General features: G+C 54.1%; 1 protein-coding gene across 3 annotated transcripts in view; it reads left to right on the forward strand.

The window, feature by feature from the left end:
- Positions 1–27,643, forward strand: part of LOC144487145 (mitogen-activated protein kinase kinase kinase kinase 3-like) — a 66,419-nt gene that overhangs the window by 6,557 nt on the left and 32,219 nt on the right. For 2 of the 3 annotated variants that reach the window (XM_078205204.1, XM_078205205.1), the window contains exons 3-17: positions 637–701; positions 1,607–1,662; positions 3,069–3,116; positions 6,220–6,262; positions 7,173–7,245; positions 7,492–7,623; positions 8,235–8,297; positions 10,091–10,172; positions 13,840–13,950; positions 15,391–15,469; positions 16,624–16,682; positions 19,130–19,182; positions 20,460–20,498; positions 22,107–22,143; positions 25,061–25,253. In XM_078205204.1, coding sequence (XP_078061330.1) covers positions 637–701; positions 1,607–1,662; positions 3,069–3,116; positions 6,220–6,262; positions 7,173–7,245; positions 7,492–7,623; positions 8,235–8,297; positions 10,091–10,172; positions 13,840–13,950; positions 15,391–15,469; positions 16,624–16,682; positions 19,130–19,182; positions 20,460–20,498; positions 22,107–22,143; positions 25,061–25,253 — 1,133 coding nt within the window. The remainder of the gene's footprint in view (positions 1–636; positions 702–1,606; positions 1,663–3,068; positions 3,117–6,219; positions 6,263–7,172; positions 7,246–7,491; positions 7,624–8,234; positions 8,298–10,090; positions 10,173–13,839; positions 13,951–15,390; positions 15,470–16,623; positions 16,683–19,129; positions 19,183–20,459; positions 20,499–22,106; positions 22,144–25,060; positions 25,254–27,643) is intronic. The other variant, XM_078205206.1, reaches the window with a different exon arrangement.

A 27,643-nucleotide genomic window follows, 5' to 3' on the forward strand; every position in this document is an offset into this window, starting at 1 on the left:
TGACAGTGCGGCGCTCCCTCAGCACTGACCCTCCCACAGTGCGGCGCTCCCTCAGCACTGACCCTCCCACAGTGCGGCGCTCCCTCAGCACTGACCCTCCCACAGTGCGGCGCTCCCTCAGCACTGACCCTCCCACAGAGCGGTGCTCCCTCAGCACTGACCCTCCCACAGTGCGGCGCTCCCTCAGTACTGACCCTCCCACAGTGCGGTGCTCCCTCAGCACTGACCGTCCCACAGTGCGGCGCTCCCTCAGCACCGACCTCCCACAGTGCGGTGCTCGCTCAGCACTGACCCTCCCACAGTGCGGCGCTCCCTCAGCACTGACCCTCCCACAGTGCGGTGCTCCCTCAGCACTGAACCTCCCACAGTGCGGTGCTCCCTCAGCACTGACCCTCCCACAGTGCGGCGCTCCCTCAGCACTGACCCTCTGACGGCCTCTGAGCAATGTGTTGGCCCTTTCACAGCCCCCTGGACCTGACCCATATCTCTCTCTCTTACTGCCATACGACTCTGTGCAGTGACAGAGTTTCTGAAAGCGTCACACTGTCTGGTTCGCTGCTGCCTTTGGGGTGCTGATTGAGAGTGGAGAGAGGCGACCTGGCCGTTCCTAATTACCTTCTCATTTGTTAATTACAGGAATAACCGGATGTGGATTTGCATGGAATACTGTGGGGGAGGATCCTTACAGGATATCTACCAGAGTAAGTAGTTGCTTTTGGAGACTGTGTACAGCAGGCCTGAAGGGGCAGAATGGCCTCCTGCTGTGCATGATTGATTTTATGACCCATCTAAAATGGTAAGAGGCAGAGAGAGAGAGCGAGGCAGAGGGAGCGAGAACGAGGCAGAGAGAGAAAGTGTGGGAGAGGGAGAGAGAGCGAGGCAGAGGGAGAGAGAACGAGGCAGAGGGAGAGAGAACGAGGCAGAGAGAGAAAGTGTGGGAGAGGGAGAGAGAACGAGGCAGAGGGAGGGAGCGAGGCAGAGGGAGAGAGAACGAGGTGAGGGGGAGAGCGAGGCAGAGAGATTTGGGGGGGAATTCCATAGCTTAGGGCCCCCCAGGTAGGTGAAGGCACGGCCGCCAATGGCGGAGCGATGGGAATCGGGGGATGTTCAAGGGGCCGGAATTGGAGGAGCGCAGAGATCTCAGGGGGCTGTAGGGTCTGGAGGAGGTTACAGAGATAGGGAGGGGGGTGTAGGGGCTGGAGGAGGTTACAGAGATAGGGAGGGCGGTGTAGGGGCTGGAGGAGGTTTCAGAGATAGGGAGGGTGGTGTAGGGGCTGGAGGAGGTTACAGAGATAGGGATATGGTGTAGCGGCTGGAGGGGGTTACAGAGATAGGGAGGGGGTGTAGCGGCTGGAGGAGACATCCTGGTCTGGGGTCGATATGGATTTCTTTAGTATCCTGGCTGTGTAGCACAGAGCAGGCGATGACCGAGTGTGTGTGAGCAGCGATTGTCTGCGCTGGTCTTCACTGAGTGAGAGCGATTGCAGTGAGCATGATGGAGACGGAGAATTAGATGCTATCACTGTATCCAGTTACCATGTAGATCTCAATTACAGCAATCTTGATCTTGGATTCTACCTTGCTGACTTTTTCCCTTTCTTCACAGCGACCGGCCCCTTGTCCGAGAAACAAATTGCCTACATCTGTAGAGAAACCCTCCAGGTAAACGCTCACACCTCCAACTCACAACCAGGGGAGTCATTGTCCAAGGGAGTGTTTGATGGGGGACAGTGTAGAGGGAGCTTTACTCTGTATCTAACCCCGTGCTGTACCTGTCCTGGGAGTGTTTGATGGGGACAGTGTAGAGGAAGCTTTACTCTGTATCTAACCCCGTGCTGTACCTGTCCTGGGAGTGTTTGATGGGGACAGTGTAGAGGGAGCTATATTCTGTATCTAATCCCGTGCTGTACCTGTCCTGGGAGTGTTTGATGGGGTACAGTGTAGAGGGAGCTTTACTCTGTATCCAACCCCGTGCTGTACCTGTGCTGGGAGTGTTTGATGGGAACAGTGTAGAGGGAGCTTTACTCTGTATCGAACCCTGTGCTGTACCTGTCCTGAGAGTGTTTGATGGGGGCAGTGTAGAGGGAGCTTTACTCTGTATCTAACCCCGTGCTGTACCTGTCCTGGGATTGTTTGATGGGGGACAGTGTAGAGGGAGCTTTACTCTGTATCCAACCCCGTGCTGTACCTGTCCTGGGAGTGTTTGATGGAGACAGCGTAGAGGGAGCTTTACTCTGTATCTAACACAGTGCTGTACCTGTCCTGGGAGTGTTTGATGGGGGACAGTGTAGAGGGAGCTTTACTCTGTATCTAACCCCGTGCTGTACCTGTCCTGGGAGTGTTTGATGGGGGACAGTGTAGAGGGAGCTTTACTCTGTATCTAACCCCGTGCTGTACCTGTCCTGGGAGTGTTTGATGGGGGACAGTGTAGAGGGAGCTTTACTCTGTATCTAACCCCGTGCTGTACCTATCCTGGGAGTGTTTGACGGGGGACAGTGTGGAGGGAGCTTTACTCTGTATCTAACCCCGTGCTGTACCTGTCCTGGGAGTGTTTGATGGAGACAGCGTAGAGGGAGCTTTACTCTGTATCTAACCCCGTGCTGTACCTGTCCTGGGAGTGTTTGACGGGGGACAGTGTGGAGGGAGCTTTACTCTGTATCTAACCCCGTGCTGTACTTGTCCTGGGAGTGTTTGATGGGGGACAGTGTGGAGGGAGCTTTACTCTGTATCTAACCCCGTGCTGTACTTGTCCTGGGAGTGTTTGATGGGGGACAGTGTAGAGGGAGCTTTACTCTGTATCTAACCCCGTGCTGTACCTGTCCTGGGAGTGTTTGATGGGGGACAGTGTAGAGGGAGCTTTACTCTGTATCTAACCCCGTGCTGTACCTGTCCTGGGAGTGTTTGATGGGGACAGTGTAGAGGGAGCTTTACTCTGTATCTAACCCCGTGCTGTACCTGTCCTGGGAGTGTTTGGTGGGGAGGTTGTAGAGGGAGTTTTATTTAGTATGTACTTGTATATGAAATGATTCTATTATCTTTAACGCATTGTTTGAATTTGTGATTTGAAGGGACTGCAATATCTTCATGGGAATGGGAAAATGCATCGAGATATTAAGGTAAATGCGGAGAGAGTCATCATCTGGTGTAAGTACCTGTCCTGGGTGGGTTCTCAATATTTCACACTGCAGAAAGACCCTCAGCCAAGGCTCTTCTGAGAATTCCAATCGGGAATTAGCTGCAGTTACTCTGGGTTGGTCAGGGTGAAGGAGAGCTATGATTCCTATTCTGATTCTTATCCAGAAACGTGGTCATCAGGATGAGGCCATTCAGCCCACCCTTCCTGTGCTAGCTCTATCCAATTACTCCCCCTCCTCCCTCCCGCTCTTTCCCCCCACAGGCCTGCAAATCTCTCCTTTTCCAGTATTTTCCCCACCTTTTGAAAGTTCCTGTTGAATCTGCTTCCACCGCCCTTTCAGGCAGCGCCTTCCAGATCACAACAACTCGCAAAAAAACATTCTCCTCATCTCCCCCTCTGGGTCTTTCCCCGATTCTCTTCAATCTGTGTCCCCCGCCCCCCTCTGGTTACCCACCCTCCTGACACTGGAACCACTTTCTCCTTATTCACTCAATCCAAACCCTTCCGGATTCTGAACGTCTTGATTCAATCTCCCCCTTAACCTTCTCGGGAAGTGGAGAGTTGGTAAGTTGGGTCCTTTTGGACAGGATTTGGTCTGGCTTTTTGTGTCAGTATATTCGGATAACCGAAGAAGGAACTATTGTCCGGGATCTGATCGAGATCGATCCGTCCACCATCTACAAGGCACAAGTCGGGAGTGTGATGGAACACTCCCCACTTGCCTGGATGGGTGCGGCTCCAACAACACTCAAGAAGCTCAACACCATCCAGGACAAAGCAGCCCCGCTCGATCGACACGCTAACCACAAACACTCACTCCCCCTACCCCCGACGCACAGTGACAGCCGTGTGAACCGTCTACAAGATGCCCCGCAGCGACTCACCAAGGCTCCTTCCACAGCTTCTTCCAAACCCACCACCTCTCCCATCTAGAAGGACAAGGGGGGCAGCAGACACATGGGGAACACCCCCACCTGCAAGTTCCCCCCTCCGAGCCACTCACCATCCCGACTTGGAAATATATCGGCCGTTCCTTCACTGTGGCTGGGGTCAAAACCCTGGAACTCCCTTTCTAACAGCACTGTGGGTGTACCTACACCACACGGGGACTGACTGATGTCCAATCACAATCCTGGAACTCCCTCCCTAACAGCACTGTGGGTGTACCTACACCACATGGGACTGCAGCGAGTTCTCAAGGGGAGGTGCTGTGGGAGGAGCCTTGGTGAGTCGCTGCGGGGCATCTTGTAGACGGTTCACACGGCTGTCACTGTGCGTCGGGGGTGGAGGGAGTGAGTGTTTGTGGTTAGCGTGTCGATCGAGCGGGGCTGCTTTGTCCTGGATGGTGTCGAGCTTCTTGAGTGTTGTTGGAGCCGCCCCCATCCAGGCAAGTGGGGAGTGTTCCATCACACTCCTGACTTGTGCCTTGTAGATGGTGGGCAGGCTTTGGGGGGAGTCAGGAGGTGAGTTACTCTCCGCAGGATTCCCAGTCTCTGACCTGCTCTGGGAGCCACAGTATTTATATGGCTGGGTCCAGCTCAGTTTCTGCTCAATGGTAACCCCCAGGATGTTAATAGTGGGGGGATTCAGTGATGGTAACCCCCAGGATGTTGATAGTGGGAGATTCAGTGATGATAACCCCCAGAATGTTGATAGTGGGGGGATTCAGTGATGGTAACCCCCAGGGTGTTGATAGTGGGGGATTCAGAGATGGTAACCCCCAGGATGTTGATAGTGGGGGGATTCAGTGATGGGAACCCCCAGGATGTTGATAGTGGGGGGATTCAGTGATGATAACCCCCAGAATGTTGATAGTGGGGGATTCAGTGATGATAACCCCCAGGATGTTGATAGTGGGGGGATTCAGTGATGGGAACCCCCAGAATGTTGATAGTGGGGGGATTCAGTGATGATAACCCCCAGAATGTTGATAGTGGGGGATTCAGTGATGGTGACCCCCAGGATGTTGATAGTGAGGGGGATTCAGTGATGGGAACCCCCAGAATGTTGATAGTGGGGGGATTCAGTGATGATAACCCCCAGAATGTTGATAGTGGGGGATTCAGTGATGATAACCCCCAGGATGTTGATAGTGGGGGGATTCAGTGATGGGAACCCCCAGAATGTTGATAGTGGGGGGATTCAGTGATGATAACCCCCAGAATGTTGATAGTGGGGGATTCAGTGATGGTAACCCCCAGGATGTTGATAGTGGGGGGATTCAGTGATGGTAACCCCCAGGATGTTGATAGTGGGGGGATTCAGTGATGGTGACCCCCAGGATGTTGATAGTGGGGGGATTCAGTGATGGTAACCCCCAGGATGTTGATAGTGAGGGGGATTCAGTGATGGTGACCCCCAGGATGTTGATAGTGAGGGGGATTCAGTGAGGGTAACCCCCAGGATGTTGATAGTGAGGGGGATTCAGTGAGGGTAACCCCCAGGATGTTGATAGTTGGGGATTCAGTGATGGTGACCCCCAGGATGTTGATAGTGGGGGAGATTCAGTGATGGTAACCCCCAGGATGTTGATAGTGGGGGGATTCAGTGATGGTAACCCCCAGGACGTTGATAGTGGGGGGATTCAGTGATGGTGACCCCCAGGGTGTTGATAGTGAGGGGGATTCAGTGATGGGAACCCCCAGGATGTTGATAGTGGGGGATTCAGTGATGATAACCCCCAGAATGTTGATAGTGGGGGGGATTCAGTGATGGTAACCCCCAGGATGTTGATAGTGGGGGAGATTCAGTGATGATAACCCCCAGGATGTTGATAGTGGGGGGATTCAGTGATGGTAACCCCCAGGATGTTGATAGTGGGGGAGATTCAGTGATGGTAACACCATTTAATGTCAAGGGGTGATGGTTAGAGTGTCTCTTACTGGTGATGGTCATTGCCGGGCATTGGTGTGGCGCGAATGGTCTTTGCCACTTGTCAGCCCAGAGAGATTTGCCCTCATACTGCAGTAGGAGTCTATCATCGAGGAAGGAGTGGGGGTGGATGGGGAGGGGTGCGCTGGAGGTGGCTTTGACAAGAGAACATTGCGGTGTTCAACATGGCATTCTGTTTCTCCTTCCCGCAGGGGGCGAATATCCTGCTGACCGATCGTGGAGATGTCAAACTAGGTGAGGCGCATTTGGTTCCGCTCGAATGGGCTGCTCAGTACATTGGATGGACATTCTCCAGCGTGGTGCTCAGGGGAGGTGGCCGAGGAGGGATTTGAAAAGTGGGATGAGAATTTTAAAATGACCGGACTGGGAGCCAATGTTGGTCATCGAACACGGGGCCGTGATGGGTGGTTGACACTTGGTGGCATGGGGTATATCGATGTTTTTTTAAAATCATAGAAACCCTACAGTACAGAAAGAGGCCCTTCGGCCCTCCAAGCCTGTGCCGCTCCTTGGTCCAACTAGACCAATCGTTTGTATCCCTCCATTCCCAGGCTGCTCATGTGACTATCCAGGCAAGTCTTAAACGATGTCAGCGTGCCTGCCTCCACCACCCTACTTGGCAGCGCATTCCAGGCCCCCACCACCCTCTGTGTAAAAAACGTCCCTCTGATATCTGAGTTATACTTCGCCCCTCTCACCTTGAGCCCGTGACCCCTCGTGATCGTCACCACCGACCTGGGAAAAAGCTTCCCACTGTTCACCCTATTTATACCCTTCATAATGTTGTATACCTCTATTAGATCTCCCCTCATTCTCCGTCTTTCCAGGGAGAACAACCCCAGTTTACCCAATCTCTCCTCATCGCTAAGACCCTCCATACCAGGCAACATCCTGGTAAACCTTCTCTGCACTCTCTCTAACGCCTCCACGTCCTTCTGGTAGTGCGGCGACCAGAACTGGACGCAGTACTCCAAATGTGGCCTAACCAGCGTTCTATACAGCTGCATCATCAGTCTCCAGCTTGTGTTAACTCCTACACTCCTTGGGCAGTGGGAGTGTGGTACCGGGGGGGGTTGGGTTAGGGGGCAGTTAGGGCATCAAAGTAAGTGACTGTCTCTCTCTCTCTCTCTGTCTTCATCTGCAGCTGACTTTGGGGTCTCGGCTGAACTCACAGCATCGGTGGGCAAGCGCAAGTCATTCATCGGTACACCATACTGGTAAATAATCATCTCAGCCAGGATCTCAGCTACCTGCCCTGAGCTGCCTTCCCGGAGGGTCAGTGCCAGGGGCGGCTCGTCCGAGAGGGAAGAAGTGAGGGACGGTGGGGGGGTTCTGACCAGCTGGCACCTCTCAGACCGGCAGTCAAAGGACTTGGCGGCTTTTGGCCGCTGACCGGTAAATACAGGGTGATGGAATACCAGCCCGGGCGAGATACTTACAACCTCTCTCCTTTACCCACACAGGATGGCACCCGAGGTGGCGGCTGTTGAGAAGAAGGGAGGTTACAACCAGCAGTGCGACATCTGGGCAGTGGGCATCACGGCCATTGAGTTGGCAGAGCTGCAGCCCCCCATGTTCGACCTGCACCCAATGAGGTGAGGAGGTAGTGGAGGCTACGAGGAGCGGGGACAATCAGACCAGCCCATTGAGGGTTCCAACCACCGTGCAGACACACCGGGCCTGTCCCATCACCGCGGTGCCACCCTCGACAACCTCGCGGTGCACGCCTTCTGCTGCTGGCACTCCATCTGACTCATGCTGGTTCTCAACCAAGTCTACCCAATTCACCCCAACCCAATCCGACTCGCTCCGATCCGACTCGCTCCAACCCAATCCGACTCGCTCCGATCCGACTCGCTCCGACCCAATTCACCCCAACCCAATCCGACTCACTCCGACCCAATTCATCCCAACCCAATCCGACTCGCTCCGACCCGACTCGCTCCGACCCGACTCGCTCCGACCCGACTCGCTCCGACCCGACTCGCTCCGACCCGACTCGCTCCGACCCGACTCGCTCCGACCCGACTCGCTCCGACCCGACTCGCTCCGACCCAATTCTATCCAACTCTACTGAACACAACTAGATCCAATTTAACCCTTTGTGGCTGCTCGCACGCCCAAATAAATGAACTATTTAATGAATGAGTTCCTGGGATGTTTGTGAATGGGGTTGTTAATTTCTTATTCTTCTCCTGATCCCTAGGGCGCTGATGTTAATGTCAAAGAGTAACTTCCAACCCCCCAAACTGAAGGATAAACTGAAATGGTGAGTGTCGCTGATCTCGGTTCCTGCACGGCGGAGGTGGGGGGAGGGGGGGGGCGAGTGACACTGCAGCCATGAAGCTGCCCCCAAACAGAGTTATGATTGGGGTGTGGGTGTTGCTGGCAAGGTCAGTACTCCACCCCCCCGCCCCCCCACTAGTTGCCCCTTGAGCAGGCGATGGTGGTCGGGGAGGGGGTACTTTGGAAACCAACTGAGAGACTTGCAAGAGCAAATTTTGGGGGCAGTTAAGGTTCAACCACGTGGGTGGGGTTGAGGGGTAGAGGTGGGATTGGTGCGGGGTTTTTGGGGGTGGGGGGGAACCATGCTTGGAAAAGAGCTGCAAATTTCCCTCCCAGGAAGGGCAACCACAGACTGCCCTTCGCTAGAATCAGGTTGTTTAGTTTATTTATTAGTGTCACAAGTAAGGCTAACATTAACACTGCAATGAAGTTACTGTGAAAATCCCCCAGTCGCCCACACTCCGGTGCCTGTTCGGGTTATACTGAGGGAGAATTTAGCACGGCCAATGCACCCTAACCAGCACGTCTTTCGGACTGTGGGAGGGAACCGGTGGCACATGGGCAGCACGGCGGCACAGCGGGTTAGCACTGCTGCCTCACAGCGCCAGGGGCCCGGGTTCGAATCCCAGCTTGGGTCACCGTCTGTGCGGAGTCTGCATGTTCTCCCCGTGTCTGCGTGGGTTTCCTCCGGGTGCTCCAGTTTCCTCTCACACTCCAAAGATTGCACGTTTGGTGGATTGGCCATGCTAAATTGTCCCTTAGTGTCTAAAGATGTGTAGGTTAGATGGATTGGTCATGCAAAATTGCCCCTTAGTGTCCAAAGATGTGCAGGTTAGGTGGATTGGCTGTGCTAAATTGCACCTTAGTGTCCAAAGATGTGCAGGTTAGGTGGATTGGCCATGCTAAATTGCATCTTAGTGTCCAAAGATATGCAGGTTAGGTGGATTGGCCATGCTAAATTGCACCTTAGTGTCCAAAGATGTGCAGGTTAGATGGATTGGCCGTGCTAAATTGCATCTTAGTGTCCAAAGATGTGTAGGTTAGTTGGATTGGCCATGCTAAATTGTCCCTTAGTGTCTAAAGATGTGTAGGTTAGATGGATTGGTCATGCTAAATTGCATCTTAGTGTCCAAAGATGTGTAGGTTAGGTGGATTGGCTGTGCTAAATTGCACCTTAGTGTCCAAAGATGAGCAGGTTAGATGGATTGGCCATGCTAAATTGCCCCTTAGTGTCCAAAGATGTTCAGATTTGATGGATTGGCCATGCTAAATTGTCCCTTAGTGTCCAAAGATGTGCAGGTTAGGTGGATTGGCCATGCTAAATTGCCCCTTAGTGTCCAAAGATGTGTAGGTTAGGTGGATTGGCCGTGCTAAATTGACCCTAGTATCAGGGGGATTAGCAGGGTAAATATGTGGGGTTACAGGAATAGGGCCTGGGTGGGATTGTGGTTGGTGCAGATGCAATGGGCCGAATGGCCTCTTTCTGCACTGTAGGGATTCTATGACTCAATGACACCCAGAGAAAACCCACGCAGACACGGGGAGAACGTGCAAGCTCCGCACAGACAGTGACCCGAGGCCGGGAATCGAACCTGGGTCCCTGGCGCTGTGAGGCGGTGGTGCTAACCCACCGTGCCGCCCTGGTTCACACATCCCAACGATCCTTGGGCCGTTAACCCTGGCACCGCTGTACCGTGTTGCTCCCCAGTCGGGGGAAGGTCCTTTGCGAACACCGCCCCCTCCAGTCTCTCACCTGCTCCCTGTTTCTGTTCGCAGGTCCTCGGAGTGTCACAGTTTCATTAAGATGAGCCTGAGGAAGAACCCCAGGAAGCGACCCACCGCTGAAAAGCTACTCCAGGTACCCGCTGGGAACAGGAGCTAATGGCCCTTACCCACACTCCCCCGACAAACAGGGAATGGCAACACGTCAAGGACTTTCATCCAACGCAACTAAGCTTCTTCCTTTAATCTTCCGTGGGGATGTGGGCATCACTAGGCGAGGACCCAGCATTTATTGCCCATTCCTACTTGCCCCTTTACACTGAGTGTCTCACTTGGCCATTTCAGAGGGGGCAGTTAAGAGTCCACCACATTGGCTGTGGGTGTGGGGTCTGGAGTCACGTGTAGGCCACTCCGGGTAAGGGCGGCAGATTTCATAGAATCATAGAATATCTACAGTGCAGAAAGAGGCCATTCGGCCCATCGCGCCTGCACTAACAACCAATCCCACCCAGGCCCTATCCCCATTACACCACGTATTTACCCTGCGTGTCCCTCTGACACTAAGGGACAATTTAGCATGGCCAATCCCCCTAACCCGCACATCTTTGGACACTAAGGGACAATTTAGCATGGCCAATCCACCTAACCCGCACATCTTTGGACACTAAGGAACAATTTAGCATGGCCAATCCCCCTAACCCGCACATCTTTGGACACTAAGGGACAATTTAGCATGGCCAATCCCCCTAACCCGCACATCTTTGGACACTAAGGAACAATTTAGCATGGCCAATCCCCCTAACCCGCACATCTTTGGACACTAAGGGACAATTTAGCATGGCCAATCCACCTAACCTGCACATCTTTGGACACTAAGGGACAATTTAGCATGGCCAATCCCCCTAACCCGCACATCTTTGGACACTAAGGGACAATTTAGCATGGCCAATCCCCCTAACCCGCACATCTTTGGACACTAAGGGACAATTTAGCATGGCCAATCCCCCTAACCCGCGCATCTTTGGACACTAAGGGACAATTTAGCATGGCCAATCCACCTAACCCGCTCATCTTTGGACACTAAGGGACAATTTAGCATGGCCAATCCACCTAACCCGTACATAAAGTCATAGAGTCATAGAGGTTTACAGCATGGAAACAGGCCCTGCGGCCCAACTTGTCCATGCTACCCCTTTTTTTAAACCCCTAAGCTGGTCCCAATTGCCCGCATTTGGCCCATATCCCTCTATACCCATCGTACCCATGTAACTGTCTAAATGCTTTTTTAAAGACAAAATTGTACCCGCCTCTACTACTGCCTCTGGCAGCTCGTTCCAGACACTCACCACCCTCTGTGTGAAAAAATTGCCCCGAGTCTTTGGACACTAAGGGACAATTTAGCACAGCCAATCCACCTAACCTGCACATCTTTGGGCACTAAGGGGCAACTTAGCACGGCCAATCCACCTAACCTGCACATCTTTAGACACTAAGGGGCAATTTAGCATGGCCAATCCACCTAACCCGCACATCTTTAGACACTAAGGGGCAATTTAGCACGGCCAATCCACCTAACCTGCCCATCTTTAGACACTAAGGGGCAATTTAGCATGGCCAATCCACCTAACCTGCACATCATTGGGCACTAAGGGGCAATTTAGCACGGCCAATCCACCTAACCCGCACATCTTTGGACTGTGGGAGGAAACCAGACAACCTGGATGAAACCCACGGAGACACAGGGAGAACGTGCAGACTCCACACAGACAGTGACCCAAGCCGGGAATCGAACCCAGGTCCCTGGCGCTGTAACGCAGCAGTGCTAACCCACTGTGCCACCGTGCCACCTTCTAAACAGGTAATCCAAGAGCCATTGTATGGAATCCTCCAGCAGACAATGAGGCCATTCGGCCCACTCTTCCTGTGCTTGCTCTTTGAGAGATCTATCCAATTACTCTCCCTCCCTCCTGCTCTTTCCCCCACAGCCCTGCAAATCTCTCCTTTTCCAGTATTTCCCCCTTTTGAAAGTTCCTGTTGAATCTGCTTCCACCGCCCTTTCAGGCAGCGCCTTCCAGATCACAACAACTCGCAAAAAAACATTCCCCTCATCTCCCCCTCTGGGTCTTTCCCCGATTCTCTTCAATCTGTGTCCCCCGCCCCCCTCTGGTTACCCACCCTCCTAACACTGGAAACACTTTCTCCTGATTCACTCAATCCAAACCCTTCCGGATTCTGAATGCCTCGATTCAATCTCCCCCTTAACCTTCTCCGCTCCAAGGGGAACGATCCCAGCTTCTCCCAGTCTCTCCGTGTTAACTGAAGCCCCCTCATCCCTGGGAACATTCTAGAAAATCTCCCTCCGCTCCCTCTCCCAGGCCTCGACTTCCTTCCTAAAGTGTTGGGAGGCCCGGATTTGGGCCCAGTGCTCCAGCCGGGATCTAACCCAGTGTTTACAAAAGCTTTCACATCATTTCCTTGTTGTTCTCCCTCCGCAACCTCCCCAAGGGGTGGAGGGACACCCCAAACAGGTCCAACTAACTGCTTCCTAATTCAGATTGGAGTGGGAGATCCAACATTTTGGGTTAGTGCCCACATGGGGCGACAGGGTTTCAGAGTGATGTAACTATATCAGAGAGATGGTGGCCTAGTAGTAATGGATTAGTAATCCAGAGGCCCACTCCGATTCCGGCCTCGGGTCACTGTCTGTGTGGAGTCTGCACGTTCTCCCCGTGTCTGCGTGGGTTTCCTCCGGGTGCTCCGGTTTCCTCCCACAGTCCGAAAGATGTGCAGGTTAGGTGGATTGGCCATGCTAAATTGCCCCTTAGTGTCCAAAGATGTGCGGGTTAGGTGGATTGGCCATGCTAAATTGCCCCTTAGTGTCCATGCTAAATTGCCCCTTAGTGTCCAAAGACGTGCAGGTTAGGTGGATTGGCCATGCTAGATTGTCCCTCAGTGTCCAAAGATGTGCGGGTTAGGTGGATTGGCCATGCTAAATTGCCCCTTAGTGTCCAAAGATGTGCAGGTTAGGTGGATTGGCCATGCTAAATTGCCCCTTAGTGTCCAAAGATGTGCAGGTTAGGTGGATTGGCCATGCTAAATTGCCCCTTAGTGTCCAAAGATGTGCGGGTTAGGTGGATTGGCCATGCTAAATTGCCCCTTAGTGTCCATGCTAAATTGCCCCTTAGTGTCCAAAGATGTGCAGGTTAGGTGGATTGGCCATGCTAAATTGCCCCTTAGTGTCCAAAGATGTGCAGGTTAGGTGGATTGGCCATGCTAAATTGCCCCTTAGTGTCCAAAGATGTGCAGGTTAGGTGGATTGGCCATGCTAAATTGCCCCTTAGTGTCCAAAGATGTGCAGGTTAGGTGGATTGGCCATGATAAATTGCCCCTTAGTGTCCAAAGACGTGCGGGTTAGGTGGATTGGCCATGCTAAATTGCCCCTTAGTGTCAGGGGGACTAGCAGGGTAAATACATGGGGTTATGGGGAGAGGGCCTCGGTGGGATCGTGTTCGGTGCAGAATCGATGGGGCAAATGGCCTCCTCCTGCACTGTAGGGATTGTATGAATTGGGACCAGCTGGGAGGGCAGCATGGATTGGTTGGGCAGAAGGGCCTGTTTCCGTGCTGTACCGCTCTCTGGGTCTCACCAACGCCCGATACAATTGCAACAACACTTTTATACTCCAGTCCCAACCTTTTATTCGGTGCTGTACCTGCGTACGGACTTCCCGCTGCCCCCATACTCACCGCGGTGTTGCCTGTGAGGGAGCGAGTCTGTGTTGACAATGGCGTCTTTCCCATCAGCACCCGTTTGCCAATCAGATGCTCAGCCGGACGCAGGGGATTGAACTTCTGGACAAGGTCAACAATCCGGACTCAAGCAGCTGTTCCCTCGCTGATGACAGCGACTTGGAGGTACTGGGGGAGGGGGGAGGAAGGGAACAGAGGGGCAAGGGGTACCGAACATCGGACAGGGACTGGGGGAGGGAGAGGGGAGGAGGTTTAATCAGAGTGCCGCACTGTAGGAGGGTCAGTGCTGAGGGAGCGCCGCACGGTGGGAGGGTCAGTGCTGAGGGAGCGCCGCACTGTGGGAGGGTCAGTGCTGAGGGAGCGCCACACTGTGGGGAGGGTCAGCGCTGAGGGAGTGCCGCACTGTGGGAGGGTCAGTGCTGAGGGAGCGCCGCACTGTGGGGAGGGTCAGCGCTGAGGGAGTGCCGCACTGTGGGAGGGTCAGTGCTGAGGGAGTGCCGCACTGTAGGAGGGTCAGTGCTGAGGGAGCGCCGCACTGTGGGAGGGTCAGTGCTGAGGGAGTGCCACACTGTGGGAGGGTCAGTGCTGAGGGAGCGCCGCACTGTGGGAGGGTCAGTGCTGAGGGAGCGCCGCACTGCGGGAGGGTCAGTGCTGAGGGAGCGCCGCACTGTGGGAGGGTCAGGGCTGAGGGAGCGCCGCACTGTGGGAGGGTCAGTGCTGAGGGAGCGCCGCACTGTGGGAGGGTCAGTGCTGAGGGAGCGCCGCACTGTGGGAGGATCAGTGCTGAGGGAGCGCCGCACTGTGGGAGGGTCAGTGCTGAGGGAGCGCCGCACTGTGGGAGGGTCAGTGCTGAGGGAGCGCCGCACTGTGGGAGGGTCAGTGCTGAGGGAGCGCCGCACTGTGGGAGGGTCAGTGCTGAGGGAGCGCCGCACTGTGGGAGGGTCAGTGCTGAGGGAGCGCCGCACTGTGGGAGGGTCAGTGCTGAGGGAGCGCCGCACTGTGGGAGGGTCAGTGCTGAGGGAGTGCCGCACTGTGGGAGGGTCAGTGCTGAGGGAGCGCCGCACTGTGGGAGGGTCAGTGCTGAGGGAGCGCCGCACTGTGGGAGGGTCAGTGCTGAGGGAGCGCCGCACTGTGGGAGGGTCAGTGCTGAGGGAGTGCCGCACTGTGGGAGGGTCAGTGCTGAGGGAGCGCCGCACTGTGGGAGGGTCAGTGCTGAGGGTGCGCCGCACTGTGGGTCAGTGCTGAGGGAGCGCCGCACTGTGGGAGGGTCAGTGCTGAGGGAGCGCCGCACTGTGGGAGGGTCAGTGCTGAGGGAGCGCCGCACTGTGGGAGGGTCAGTGCTGAGGGTGCACCGCACTGTGGGAGGGTCAGTGCTGAGGGTGCGCTGGCTCCCTCAGGCACAATGGGTATGCATCACCCTTAGGCGCGAGGCCCACATTCGGAAACGGCCCCTTGGCAGAGAGTAAAGGGTGCCAGAGGCCATTCAGCCCCTCCAAGTGCATTCTGGACACAGTGTTGTATGTCACGTGACTGTGGGGATGGGCAGAGCGACTGGGAGAGGAGGGGACGTTTGTTTTAGAGTCTAACGTTCTCCTTGCCTTGCAGACCTGTGACACATTCCCTGACAAGATCCATTCCCTGGGGCCGCACATGAGAGCGGAGCGGACACGGTCGGAGATACAGTGTAAGTCTCTCACTTCCCTGTGAGCGGAGACAGTAATTTATTCCGTGTCCGTAATGTCAGGGTGTAAAACAGTGAGAGGCGCAGAGTCTGGAGGGGCAGGCTCGGTGAGGGGGGGGAACAGGCAGAACCAGGAAAAACCGACCTGCACACCACAACCTCGACTTAGATATCACACTGAACCCAGTAAATCGACCACAAGGGGCTTCGCTGGGTTCAGACAGAATCTGACCCCGAGACACACTGGGAGATATTAGGGACAGGGAACCAAAAGCTCGGTCAAAGAGGTTGGATTTAAGGAGCGTTTTAAAGGAGAGAGAGAGACAAACAGAGAGAGAGACAGACAGAGAGAGAGAGAGAGACAGAGAGAGAGACAGAGAGAGAGAGAGACAGAGAGAGAGACAGAGCGACAAACAGAGAGAGAGAGAGAGAGAGAGACAGAGAGAGAGAGACAGAGAGAGAGAGAGACAGAGAGAGAGAGAGAGAGACAGAGAGAGAGAGACCGAGAGACAGACAGAGATAGAGAGACAGAGAGAGAGAGACAGAGAGAGAGAGACAGAGAGACAGACAGAGATAGAGAGATTGAGACAGAGATGTAGACACAGAGAGAGAGACAGAGAGTGACAGAGAGAGAAAGAGAGAGAGAGTGACAGAGAGAGAGAGAGAGAGAGAGTGACAGAGAGAGAGGCAGAGAGACAGAGAGAGAGAGAGACAGAGAGAGAGAGAGACAGGAAAAGGGAGCCTCAGAGAGACAGACAGAGAGACAGACAGAGACAGGGAAAGGGAACCACAGAGAGAGACAAGAGAGACTGATGTGGAGAGAATAATGGGAGGGAATTCGAGGAGGGGGCGTAGGGGCTGGAGGAGGTTACAGAGATAGTGAGGGGGTGTAGGGGCTGGAGGAGGTTACAGAGATAGTGAGGGGGTGTAGGGGCTGGAGGGGGTTACAGAGATAGGGAGGGGGGTGTGGGGACTGGAGGGGGTTACAGAGATAGGGAGGGGGTGTGGGGACTGGAGGGGGTTACAGAGATAGGGAGGGGGTGTGGGGACTGGAGGGGGTTACAGAGATAGGGAGGGGGTGTGGGGACTGGAGGGGGTTACAGAGATAGGGAGGAAGGTGATGAACTATTGGAAATTTATTCATGTTCTTCCCTCAGTCCGCCAGGTGCAGTTTGGTCCTCCAATGAGAAAAGAAACGGAACCAGAGAGCACGCTGGTGAGTAAACCCAACCCAACCTTCGGCAACAGCGTCGAGTGAGGATTCCTATTCTCTGTACAGACCCTCACCACTCCCCCGAACTCTTCTTCCAATCGTGACCCTGAGATCTTCTACACCCACCCCGAGAGGGCAGACGGAGCCTCGGTTTAATGTCTCATCCTGAAAGACAGCAACTCCCCGACAGTGCGGCACTCCCTCAGCACTGACCCTCCCACAGTGCGGCACTCCCTCAGCACTGACCCTCCCACACTGCGGCGCTCCCTCAGCACTGACCCTCCCACACTGCGGCGCTCCCTCAGCACTGACCCTCCCACAGTGCGGCGCTCCCTCAGCACTGACCCTCCCACAGTGCGGCGTTCCCTCAGCACTGACCCTCCCACAGTGCGGCGCTCCCTCAGCACTGACCCTCCCACAGTGCGGCGCTCCCTCAGCACTGACCCTCCCACAGTGCGGCGCTCCCTCAGCACTGACCCTCCCACAGTGCGGCGCTCCCTCAGCACTGACCCTCCCACAGTGCGGCGCTCCCTCAGCACTGACCCTCCCACAGTGCGGCGCTCCCTCAGCACTGACCCTCCCACAGTGCGGCGCTCCCTCAGCACTGACCCTCCCACAGTGCGGCGCTCCCTCAGCACCGACCCTCCCACAGTGCGGTGCTCCCTCAGCACTGACCCTCCCACAGTGCGGCGCTCCCTCAGCACTGACCCTCCCACAGTGCGGCGCTCCCTCAGCACTGACCCTCCCCACGGTGCGGCGCTCCCTCAGCACTCCCTCTGTCAGGCTGTCGTTATATCCACCAACATAAAACCGACCACAGACCCCACTTAAGCCCACAAGGTGTCAGAGCAGAAGTCGGCCATTCAACCCATCGAGTCTGCACCCCCATTCAATGAGATCTCATATAATCCTCAACCCCACTTTCCGCTTTATCCCTATAATCGTTGATTCCCTTACTGATTAATAATCTGTCTCTCTCAGCCTTGACTCTATGACCCAGCCTCTCCAGTCCTGTGCGGTCAAGAATTCCACAGATTCACTCCCTCTGAGGGAAGAAATTCCTCCTCACATAGTCTCCAATGGGCGACCCCCTTACTCCGAGAAAATCCCTGTCAGGTCCCAGACTCTCCCACACGGGGGAAACAACCTCTCAGCATCTCCCCCGTCTAACCCTCGCCTGGGAATCCGACATGTCTCAATAAGGTCGCCTCGCATTCTTCTCAACTCCAATGAGCACAGACTCAACCTGCTCAACCTCCCCTCATAAGAAAATCCCTCCACGCCCGGGATTAACCTGGCGAACCTTCTCTGGGCTGCCTCCGAGGCCAGTGTATCTTTCCCTCGATAAGGGGACCAAAACTGTTCGCCGTATTCCGAGTGTGGCCTGGCTAGTGCCTTTAGCAAGATGGTTGGCACTGCTGCCTCACAGCGCCAGGGACCCCGGTTCGATTCCGGGTCACTGTCTGTGTGGAGTCTGCACGTTCTCCCCGTGTCTGTGTGGGATTCCTCCGGGTGCTCCGGTTTCCTCCCACAGTCCAAAGAGGTGCGGGTTAGGTGGATTGGCCATGCTAAATTGCCCCTTAATGTCCAAAGATGTGCAGGTTAGGTGGATTGGCCATGCTAAATTGCCCCTTAATGTCCAAAGATGTGCGGGTTAGGTGGATTGGCCATGCTAAATTGCCCCTTAATGTCCAAAGATGTGCAGGTTAGGTGGATTGGCCATGCTAAATTGCCCCTTCGCGTCCAAAGATGTGCGGGTTAGGTGGATTGGCCATGCTAAATTGCCCCTTCGCGTCCAAAGATGTGCGGGTTAGGTGGATTGGCCATGCTAAATTGCCCCTTAGTGTCCAAAGATGTGCAGGTTAGGTGGATTGGCTATGCTAAATTGCCCCTTAGTGTCCAAAGATGTGTGGGTTAGGTGGATTGGCCATGGGAAATTGCCCCTTAGTGTCCAAAGATGTGCAGGTTAGGTGGATTGGCCATGCTAAATTGCCTCTTAGTGTCCAAAGATGTGCGGGTTAGGTGGATTGGCCGTGCTAAATTGCCTCTTAGTGTCCAAAGATTGGATGATCCTTTGGAGGGTCAGTGCAGACCCGATGGGCCGAATGGCCTCTTCTGTCCTGTCAGGATTCTATGATTCCCTATTTTTATAATTCCAATCCCTGAGAAATAAAGGCCAATGTTCCATTTGCTTCCCTATTGGCTGCTGGACTTGCACACTATCTCTTAGTGACTGTCCCCGGGCACTGTCTGCATTCCCAGTCTCTCGCTGACCAACATGGGAGAGGGTCAGGGGTCAGATTTAGTGCACTCCACGAGGGGCGATTTGGACCACTGGACTCAGCAGCTGCCCTGGGCAACCCAGGAGCCGGAGGGAATCCCTCCAGCCATTCGTGTTGGAACTCGCTCCTGTCTCTTCCAGATGGTGAATTATAATTTCTCCCTGACAGGATCCTGATCGCGATGAGGATTGGAAACTTCACGAGGGTGAAGATGTTGGCCAGTAAGGAACACATTTACTGCAATGAAAGACTCTCCCATCCCTCCATCTCTCCACCCCCCCCCATCTCCCCCATCACACGGAAACAGAGAGAGATACAGAGTCAGATAGAGATCGAGTGAGAGAGAGACAGGGAGACAGAGAGAGAGACACACACACACGGAGAGACAGGGAGAGAGAGAGACAGGGAAAGAGAGAGACAGGGAGAGAGAGAGACAGGGCGAGAGAGAGATAGAGACAGGGAGAGAGAGACAGAAAGAGAGAGAGACAGAAAGAGAGAGAGACAGGGAGAGAGAGAGACAGGGAGAGAGAGAGACAGGGAGAGAGAGAGACAGGGAGAGAGAGAGACAGACAGAGAGAGACAGAGAGAGACAGACAGAGAGAGAGAGAGGCAGAGAGAGACAGAGATTCAGAGAGAGAGACAGAGAGAGAGAAAGATAGAGAAACAGAGAGGAGAATGGACAGAGAGAGAGACAGAGACAGAGAGAGAGAGAGAGACAGAGAGAGAGAGAGAGAGAGACATAGAGAGAGAGAGAGACAGAGAGAGAGAGAGAGTGAGAAAGACAGAGAAACGAAGAGGAGAATGGACAGAGAGAGGGAGACAGTGTGTGTGTCTTGTGGATAATTGTCTTTGGTGTGTGTAGGTTTGTGTTAAACAGGATTGTAAACAGCTAGTTGTGAGTGTGTGAGTGTGAGTATGTGTTGATTTATATTGATTTATTGTTGTCACATGTATTGGGATACAGTGAAAAGTATTGTTTTCTGCGCGATATACAGACAAAGCATACCGTTCATAGAGAAGGAAAGGAGAGAGTGCAGAATGTAGTGTTACAGTCACAGCTCGGGTGTAGAGAAAGATCAACTTAATGCGAGGTAGGTCCATTCAAAAGTCTGACAGCAGCAGGGAAGAAGCTGTTCTTGAGTCGGTTGGTACGTGACCTCAGACTTTTGTATCTTTTTCCCGATGGAAGAGAGAATGTTCGGGGTGCGTGGGGTCCTTAATTACGCTGGCTGCTTTTCCCCGAGGCAGCGGGAAGTGTAGACAGAGTCAATGGATGGGAGGCTGGTTTGCGTGATGGATTTGGGTTACATTCACAACCTTTTGTAGTTCCTTGCGGTCTTGGGCAGAGCAGGAGCCATATCAAGGTGTGTGTGTGTGTGTGTGGGGGTGTCTGTGTGTGTGGGGGTGTGTGTGTGGGGGTGTGGGTGTGTGTGGGTGGGCTGCAGGAGTTGGTTTCTTCAAAGGCAGAGGTTTAACAATCTGATCTTTTTCCCTTGAGGAGCTTGCTGCAAAGTGTGGAGGAAGCATTGGAACAAAGGTCAGGATTCTCCCACATTCTGCAAACACACACTGACTCTCACTGGGGTACGGGTCCGACACACACACTGACTCTCACTGGGGTACGGGTCCCACACACACACGGACTCTCACTGGGGTACTGGTCCCACACACACTGACTCTCACTGGGGTACGGGTCCCACACACACTGACTCTCACTGGGGTACGGTTCCCACACACACTGACTCTCACTGGGGTACGGGTCCCACACACACTGACTCTCACTGGGGTACGGGTCCCGCACACACTGACTCTCACTGGGGTACGGGTTCCACACACACTGACTCTCACTGGGGTACGGGTCCCACACACACTGACTCTCACTGGGGTACGGGTCCCACACACACTGACTCTCACTGGGGTACGGATTCCACACACACTGACTGTCACTGGGGTACGGGTTCCACACACACTGACTCTCACTGGGGTACGGGTCCCACACACACTGACTCTCACTGGGGTACGGGTCCCACACACACTGACTCTCACTGGGGTACGGGTCCCACACACACACTGACTCTCACTGGGGTACGGGTCCCACACACACTGACTCTCACTGGGGTAAGGGGTCCCCACACACACTGACTCTCACTGGGGTACGGGTCCCACACACACTGACTCTCACTGGGGTACGGGTCCCACACACACTGACTCTCACTGGGGTACGGGTCCCACACACACTGACTCTCACTGGGGTACGGGTCCCACCACACTGACTCTCACTGGGGTACGGGTCCCACAGACACTGACTCTCACTGGGGTACGGGCTCACACACACTGACTCTGACTGGGGTACGGGTCCCACACACACTGACTCTCACTGGGGTACGGATCCCACACACACTGACTCTCACTGGGGTACGGGTTCCACACACACTGACTCTCACTGGGGTATGGGTCCCACACACACTGACTCTCACTGGGGTATGGGTTCCACACACACTGACTCTCACTGGGGTACGGGTCCCACACACACTGACTCTCACTGGGGTACGGGTTCCGCACACACTGACTCTCACTGGGGTACGGGTTCCGCACACACGGCTCTCACTAGGGTACGGGTCCCACACACACTGACTCTCACTGGGGTACGGGTTCCACACACACTGACTCTCACTGGGGTACGGGTTCCACACACACTGACTCTCACTGGGGTACGGGTCCCACACACACTGACTCTCACTGGGGTACGGGTTCCACACACACTGACTCTCACTGGGGTACGGGTCCCACACACACTGACTCTCACTGGGGTATGGGTTCCACACACACTGACTCTCACTGGGTTACAGGTCCCACACACACTGACTCTCACTGGGGTACGGGTTCCACACACACTGACTCTCAATGGGGTACGGGTCCCACACACACTGACTCTCACTGGGGTACGGGTACCACACACACTGACTCTCACTGGGGTACGGGTTCCACACACACTGACTCTCACTGGGGTACGGGTTCCACACACACTGACTCTCACTGGGGTACGGGTTCCACACACACTGACTCTCACTGGGGTACGGGTGGGGGGTATTAAATGAAAGCATTGTCTTGTTTGTTTGGGTAATATTTCGATCTCATCTTTCAGCAGTCTGACAATAAAAAGGGGACCCACCAAACACCCGGTAAGTGGAAGAATCATTTCTGTGGAACGTGCTAGAACCACAGCCTCGTCTGTGTCCCGTCTGATACAATCTGTACTCACCCAGTAAGAACCGTCCCCCATCCCTCCCGCTCCTATCCCTCCCTCGGGACATCCCACAGTGAAACACAGACCCTTCCCCCATCTCTCCCGCTCCTATCCCTCCCTCGGGACACCCCACAGTGAAACACAGACCCTTCCCCCATCTCTCCCGCTCCTATCCCTCCCTCGGGACATCCCAGAGTGAAACACAGACCCTTCCCCCATCTCTCCCGCTCCTATCCCTCCCTCGGGACATCCCAGAGTGAAACACAGACCCTTCCCCCATCTCTCCCGCTCCAATCCCTCTCTCGGGACGTCCAACAGTGAAACACAGACCCTTCCCCCATCTCTCCCACTCCTATCCCTCCCTCGGAACATCCCAGAATGAAACACAGACCTTTCCCCCATCTCTCCCGCTCCTATCCCTCCCTCGGGACATCCCACAGTGAAACACAGACCTTTTCCAGCGGGGTGGGATAATGATTCCGGGTGGGATAATGATTCCGGGTGGGATAATGATTCCGGGGTGGGATAATGATTCCGGGGTGGGATAATGATTCCGGGGTGGGATAATGATACCGAGGTGGATAATGATTCGGGGTGGGATAATGATTCCGAGGTGGATAATGATTCCGAGGTGGATAATGATTCCCGGGTGGGATAATGATTCCAGGGTGGGATAATGATTCCGGAGTGGGATAATTATTCCGGGATGGGATAATGATTCCGGGTGGGATAATGATTCCAGGGTGGGATAATGATTCCGGAGTGGGATAATGATTCCAGGATGGGATAATGATTCCAGGGTGGGATAATGATTCCGGGATGGGATAATGATTCCAGGGTGGGATAATGATTCCGGAGTGGGATAATTATTCCGGGATGGGATAATGATTCCGGGTGGGATAATGATTCCGGAGTGGGATAATGATTCCGGAGTGGGATAATGATTCCGGAGTGGGATAATGATTCCGGGGTGGGATAATGATTCCGGGTGGGATAATGATTCCGGAGTGGGATAATGATTCCGGAGTGGGATAATGATTCCGGAGTGGGATAATGATTCCGGAGTGGGATAATGATTCCGGAGTGGGATAATGATTCTGGGTGGGATAATGATTCTGGGATGGGATAATGATTCTGGGGTGGGATAATGATTCCGGGTGGGATAATGATTCTGGGATGGGATCATGATTCCGGGGTGGGATAATGATTCCGGAGTGGGATAATGATTCCGGAGTGGGATAATGATTCCGGAGTGGGATAATGATTCCGGAGTGGGATAATGATTCCGGAGTGGGATAATGATTCTGGGTGGGATAATGATTCTGGGATGGGATAATGATTCTGGGGTGGGATAATGATTCCGGGTGGGATAATGATTCTGGGATGGGATCATGATTCCGGGGTGGGATCATGATTTCGGGATGGGATAATGATTCCGGGTGGGATAATGATTCCGGGGTGGGATAATGATTTCCGGGTGGGATAATGATTCCGGGGTGGGATAATGATTCAGGGTGGGATAATGATTCCGGGGTGGGATAATGATTTCCGGGTGGGATAATGATTCCGGAGTGGGATAATGATTCCGGAGTGGGATAATGATTCCGGAATGGGATAATGATTCCAGGGTGGGATAATGATTCCGGGGTGGGATAATGATTCCGGGATGGGATAATGATTCCGGAGTGGGATAATGATTCTGGGGTGGGATAATAATTCCGGGGTGGGATAATGATTCCGGAGTTGGGATAATGATTCCCGGGTGGGATAATGATTCCGGGATGGGATAATGATTCCGGAGTGGGATAATGATTCTGGGGTGGGATAATGATTCCGGAGTTGGGATAATGATTCCGGGGTGGGATCATGATTCCGGAGTGGGATAATGATTCCCGGGTGGGGTAATGATTCCGGGTGGGATAATGATTCCGGGGTGGGATAATGATTCCGGAGTGGGATAATGATTCCGGGGTGGGATAATGATTCCGGAGTGGGATAATGATTCCGGAGTGGGATAATGATTCCGGGGTGGGATAATGATTCCGGGGTGGGATAATGATTCAGTGTGGGATAATGATTCCGGGTGGGATAATGATTCCGGAGTGGGATAATGATTCCGGGGTGGGATAATGATTCCGGGGTGGGATAATGATTCTGGGGTGGGATAATGATTCAGGGTGGGATAATGATTCCCAGGTGGGATAATGATTCCAGGGTGGGATAATGATTCCGGAGTGGGATAATGATTCCGGGATGGGATAATGATTCCGGGGTGGGATAATGATTCTGGGGTGGGATAATGATTCTGGGGTGGGATAATGATTCCGGGGTGGATAATGATTCCGGGTGGGTAATGATTCCGGGGTGGGTAATGATTCCAGAGTTGGGATAATGATTCCGGGGTGGGATAATGATTCCGGAGTTGGGATAATGATTCCGGGATGGGATAATGATTCCGGGTGGGAAAATGATTCCGGGGTGGGATCATGATTCCGGAGTGGGATAATGATTCCCGGGTGGGGTAATGATTCCGGAGTGGGATAATGATTCCGGAGTGGGATAATGATTCCGGGGTGGGATAATGATTCCGGAGTGGGATAATGATTCCGGAGTGGGATAATGATTCCTGGGTGGGGTAATGATTCCGGAGTTGGGATAATGATTCCGGGGTGGGATAATGATTCCGGAGTGGGATAATGATTCCGGAGTTGGGATAATGATTCCGGGCTGCTGTTCCTGATGCCCATATCCCCAGGATGAAGCCGTTGAACCCTCTATCTCTAACAGCACTGTTACTCTAAGGCAGCCGCTCCATCTGGAACACTGACTCCTTTCCCAATTTTATCCTGCAGTCGGAACCGGGTTCGCTGCATGAGGAGGGCTGGAGTACCGAGGAGAGGAGCTGCACAGTGAGACGGGCTCCGCAGGTTCCTAACCCCCCCGAGACGGAGCACATCTTCCGGGAATGCCTGGTGACGGAGGACAGTGTCAGACACACCGTGCAGGAGGGCAGGACTCTCTCTGCAAAACAGAACAGAGGACAAGGTACCAGAACCACCCCTCTTCACAGGAACAGCAGGAGGCCATTCTGCCCCTCTCCCCCAGCCTGTTACACAGGAACAGGAGGAGGCCACTCTGCCCCTCTCCCCCAGCCTGTAACACAGGAACACGAGGCCATTCTGCCCCTCTCCCCCAGCCTGTTACACAGGAACAGGAGGAGGCCATTCTGCCCCTCTCCTCCAGCCTGTTACACAGGAACAGGAGGAGGCCATTCTGCCCCTCTCCTCCAGCCTGTTACACAGGATCAGGAGGAGGCCATTCTGCCCCTCTCCTCCAGCCTGTTACACAGGAACAGGAGGAGGCCATTCTGCCCCTCTCCCCCAGCCTGTTACACAGGAACACGAGGCCATTCTGCCCCTCTCCCCCAGCCTGTTACACAGGAACAGGAGGGGGCCATTCTGCCCTTCTCCCCCACCCTCTCCACAGGAGCAGGAGGAGGCCATTCTGCCCCTCTCCCCCAGCCTGTTACACAGGAACACGAGGCCATTCTGCCCCTCTCCTCGAGCCTGTTACACAGGAACACGAGGCCATTCAGCCCCTCTCCCCAGCCTGTTACACAGGAACAGGAGGGGGCCATTCTGCCCTTCTCCCCCACCCTCTCCACAGGAGCAGGAGGAGGCCATTCTGCCCCTCTCCCCCAGCCTGTTACACAGGAACAGGAGGAGGCCATTCAGCCCCTCTCCCCCAGCCTGTTACACAGGAACAGGAGGAGGCCATTCTGCCATTCTCCTCCAGCCTGTTACACAGGAACACGAGGCCATTCAGCCCCTCTCTCTCCAGCCTGTTACACAGGAACAGGAGGAGGCCATTCAGCCGCTCTCTCTCCAGCCTGTTACACAGGAACAGGAGGAGGCCATTCAGCCCCTCTCCTCGAGCCAGATCTCTCAGTTGATCAGATCATAGCTGATCTGTATTATTTATTCATTATCATCACAAATAGGCTTACAGTTAACACCGCAATGAAGGGTGGGATGGAAGGTGGGAGTGAGTGTGTGTGCGTGCTTTTAAAGTTTATTTATTAGTGTCACAAGTAAGGCTCAGATTAACACTGCAATGAAGTTACTGTGAAAATCCCCTAGTCCTCACACGCCGGCGCCGGTTCGGGTTACACTGAGGGAGAATTTAGCACCCTAACCAGCACTTCTTTCAGACTGTGGGAGGAAACCGGAGCACCCGGAGGAAACCCACGCAGACACGGGGAGAACATGCAGACTCCACACAGACAGTGACCCGAGGCTGGGAATCGAACCCGGGTCCCTGGCGCTGTGAGGCAGCAGCGCTAACACGCTGTGCCGCCCACTCCTCCAACGCCTCTCTATCCTTTTGAAGTTCTGTGCTGTCCTATTCCCGGGTGACAATGTTTCGTATGATCCGCAAGGACTCAGACGTGGAAATTGGGGTCGGGACACCCCAGGAGGTTCAGTGTTGGAGGGATGGCGGAGTTACCGGACCTGCAGTCTGGGGAAGAGTTCAAACTCCAGTGGGAATCTGGGAGACGGGTGGCAAAGGTATCAGATTGATGCTGGGTCTCTAATGTGGTGGGGGATGAGGGCCTTCGCGGTCTGGCCCAGCACCCATTCCTAATTACCTCTTCAACTGAGTGTCCAAAGATGTGCGGGTTAGGGGGATTGGCCATGCTAAATTGCCCCTTAGTGTCCAAAGATGTGTAGGTTAGGTGGATTGGCCATGCTAAATTGCCCCTTAGTGTCCAAAGATGTGCAGGTTAGGGTGGATTGGCCATGCTAAATTGTCCCTTTGTGTCCAAAGATGTGCAGGTTAGGTGGATTGGCCATGCTAAATTGCCCCTTAGTGTCCCAAGATGTGCAGGTTAGGTGGATTGGCCATGCTAAATTGCCCCTCAGTATCCAAAGATGTGCAGGTTAGGGTGGATTGGCCATGCTAAATTGCCCCTCAGTATCCAAAGATGTGCAGGTTAGGGTGGATTGGCCATGCTAAATTGCCCCTTAGTGTCCAAAGGTGTGCAGGTTAGGGTGGATTGGCCATGCTAAATTGTCCCTTAGTGTCCAAAGATGTGTGGGTTAGGTGGATTGGCCATGCTAAATTGCCCCTTAGTGTCCAAAGATGTGCGGGTTAGGTGGATTGGCCATGCTAAATTGCCCCTCAGTATCCAAAGATGTGCAGGTTAGGGTGGATTGGCCATGCTAAATTGCCCCTCAGTATCCAAAGATGTGCAGGTTAGGGTGGATTGGCCATGCTAAATTGCCCCTTAGTGTCCAAAGGTGTGCAGGTTAGGGTGGATTGGCCATGCTAAATTGCCCCTTAGTGTCCAAAGATGAACCGGTTAGGTGGATTGGCCATGCTAAATTGCCCCTTAGTGTCCAAAGATGTGCAGGTTAGGTGGATTGGCCATGCTA

This window comes from Mustelus asterias, unplaced genomic scaffold, assembly GCF_964213995.1.
Source record: "Mustelus asterias unplaced genomic scaffold, sMusAst1.hap1.1 HAP1_SCAFFOLD_618, whole genome shotgun sequence".
Classification (NCBI taxonomy): Eukaryota; Metazoa; Chordata; class Chondrichthyes; order Carcharhiniformes; family Triakidae; genus Mustelus; species Mustelus asterias.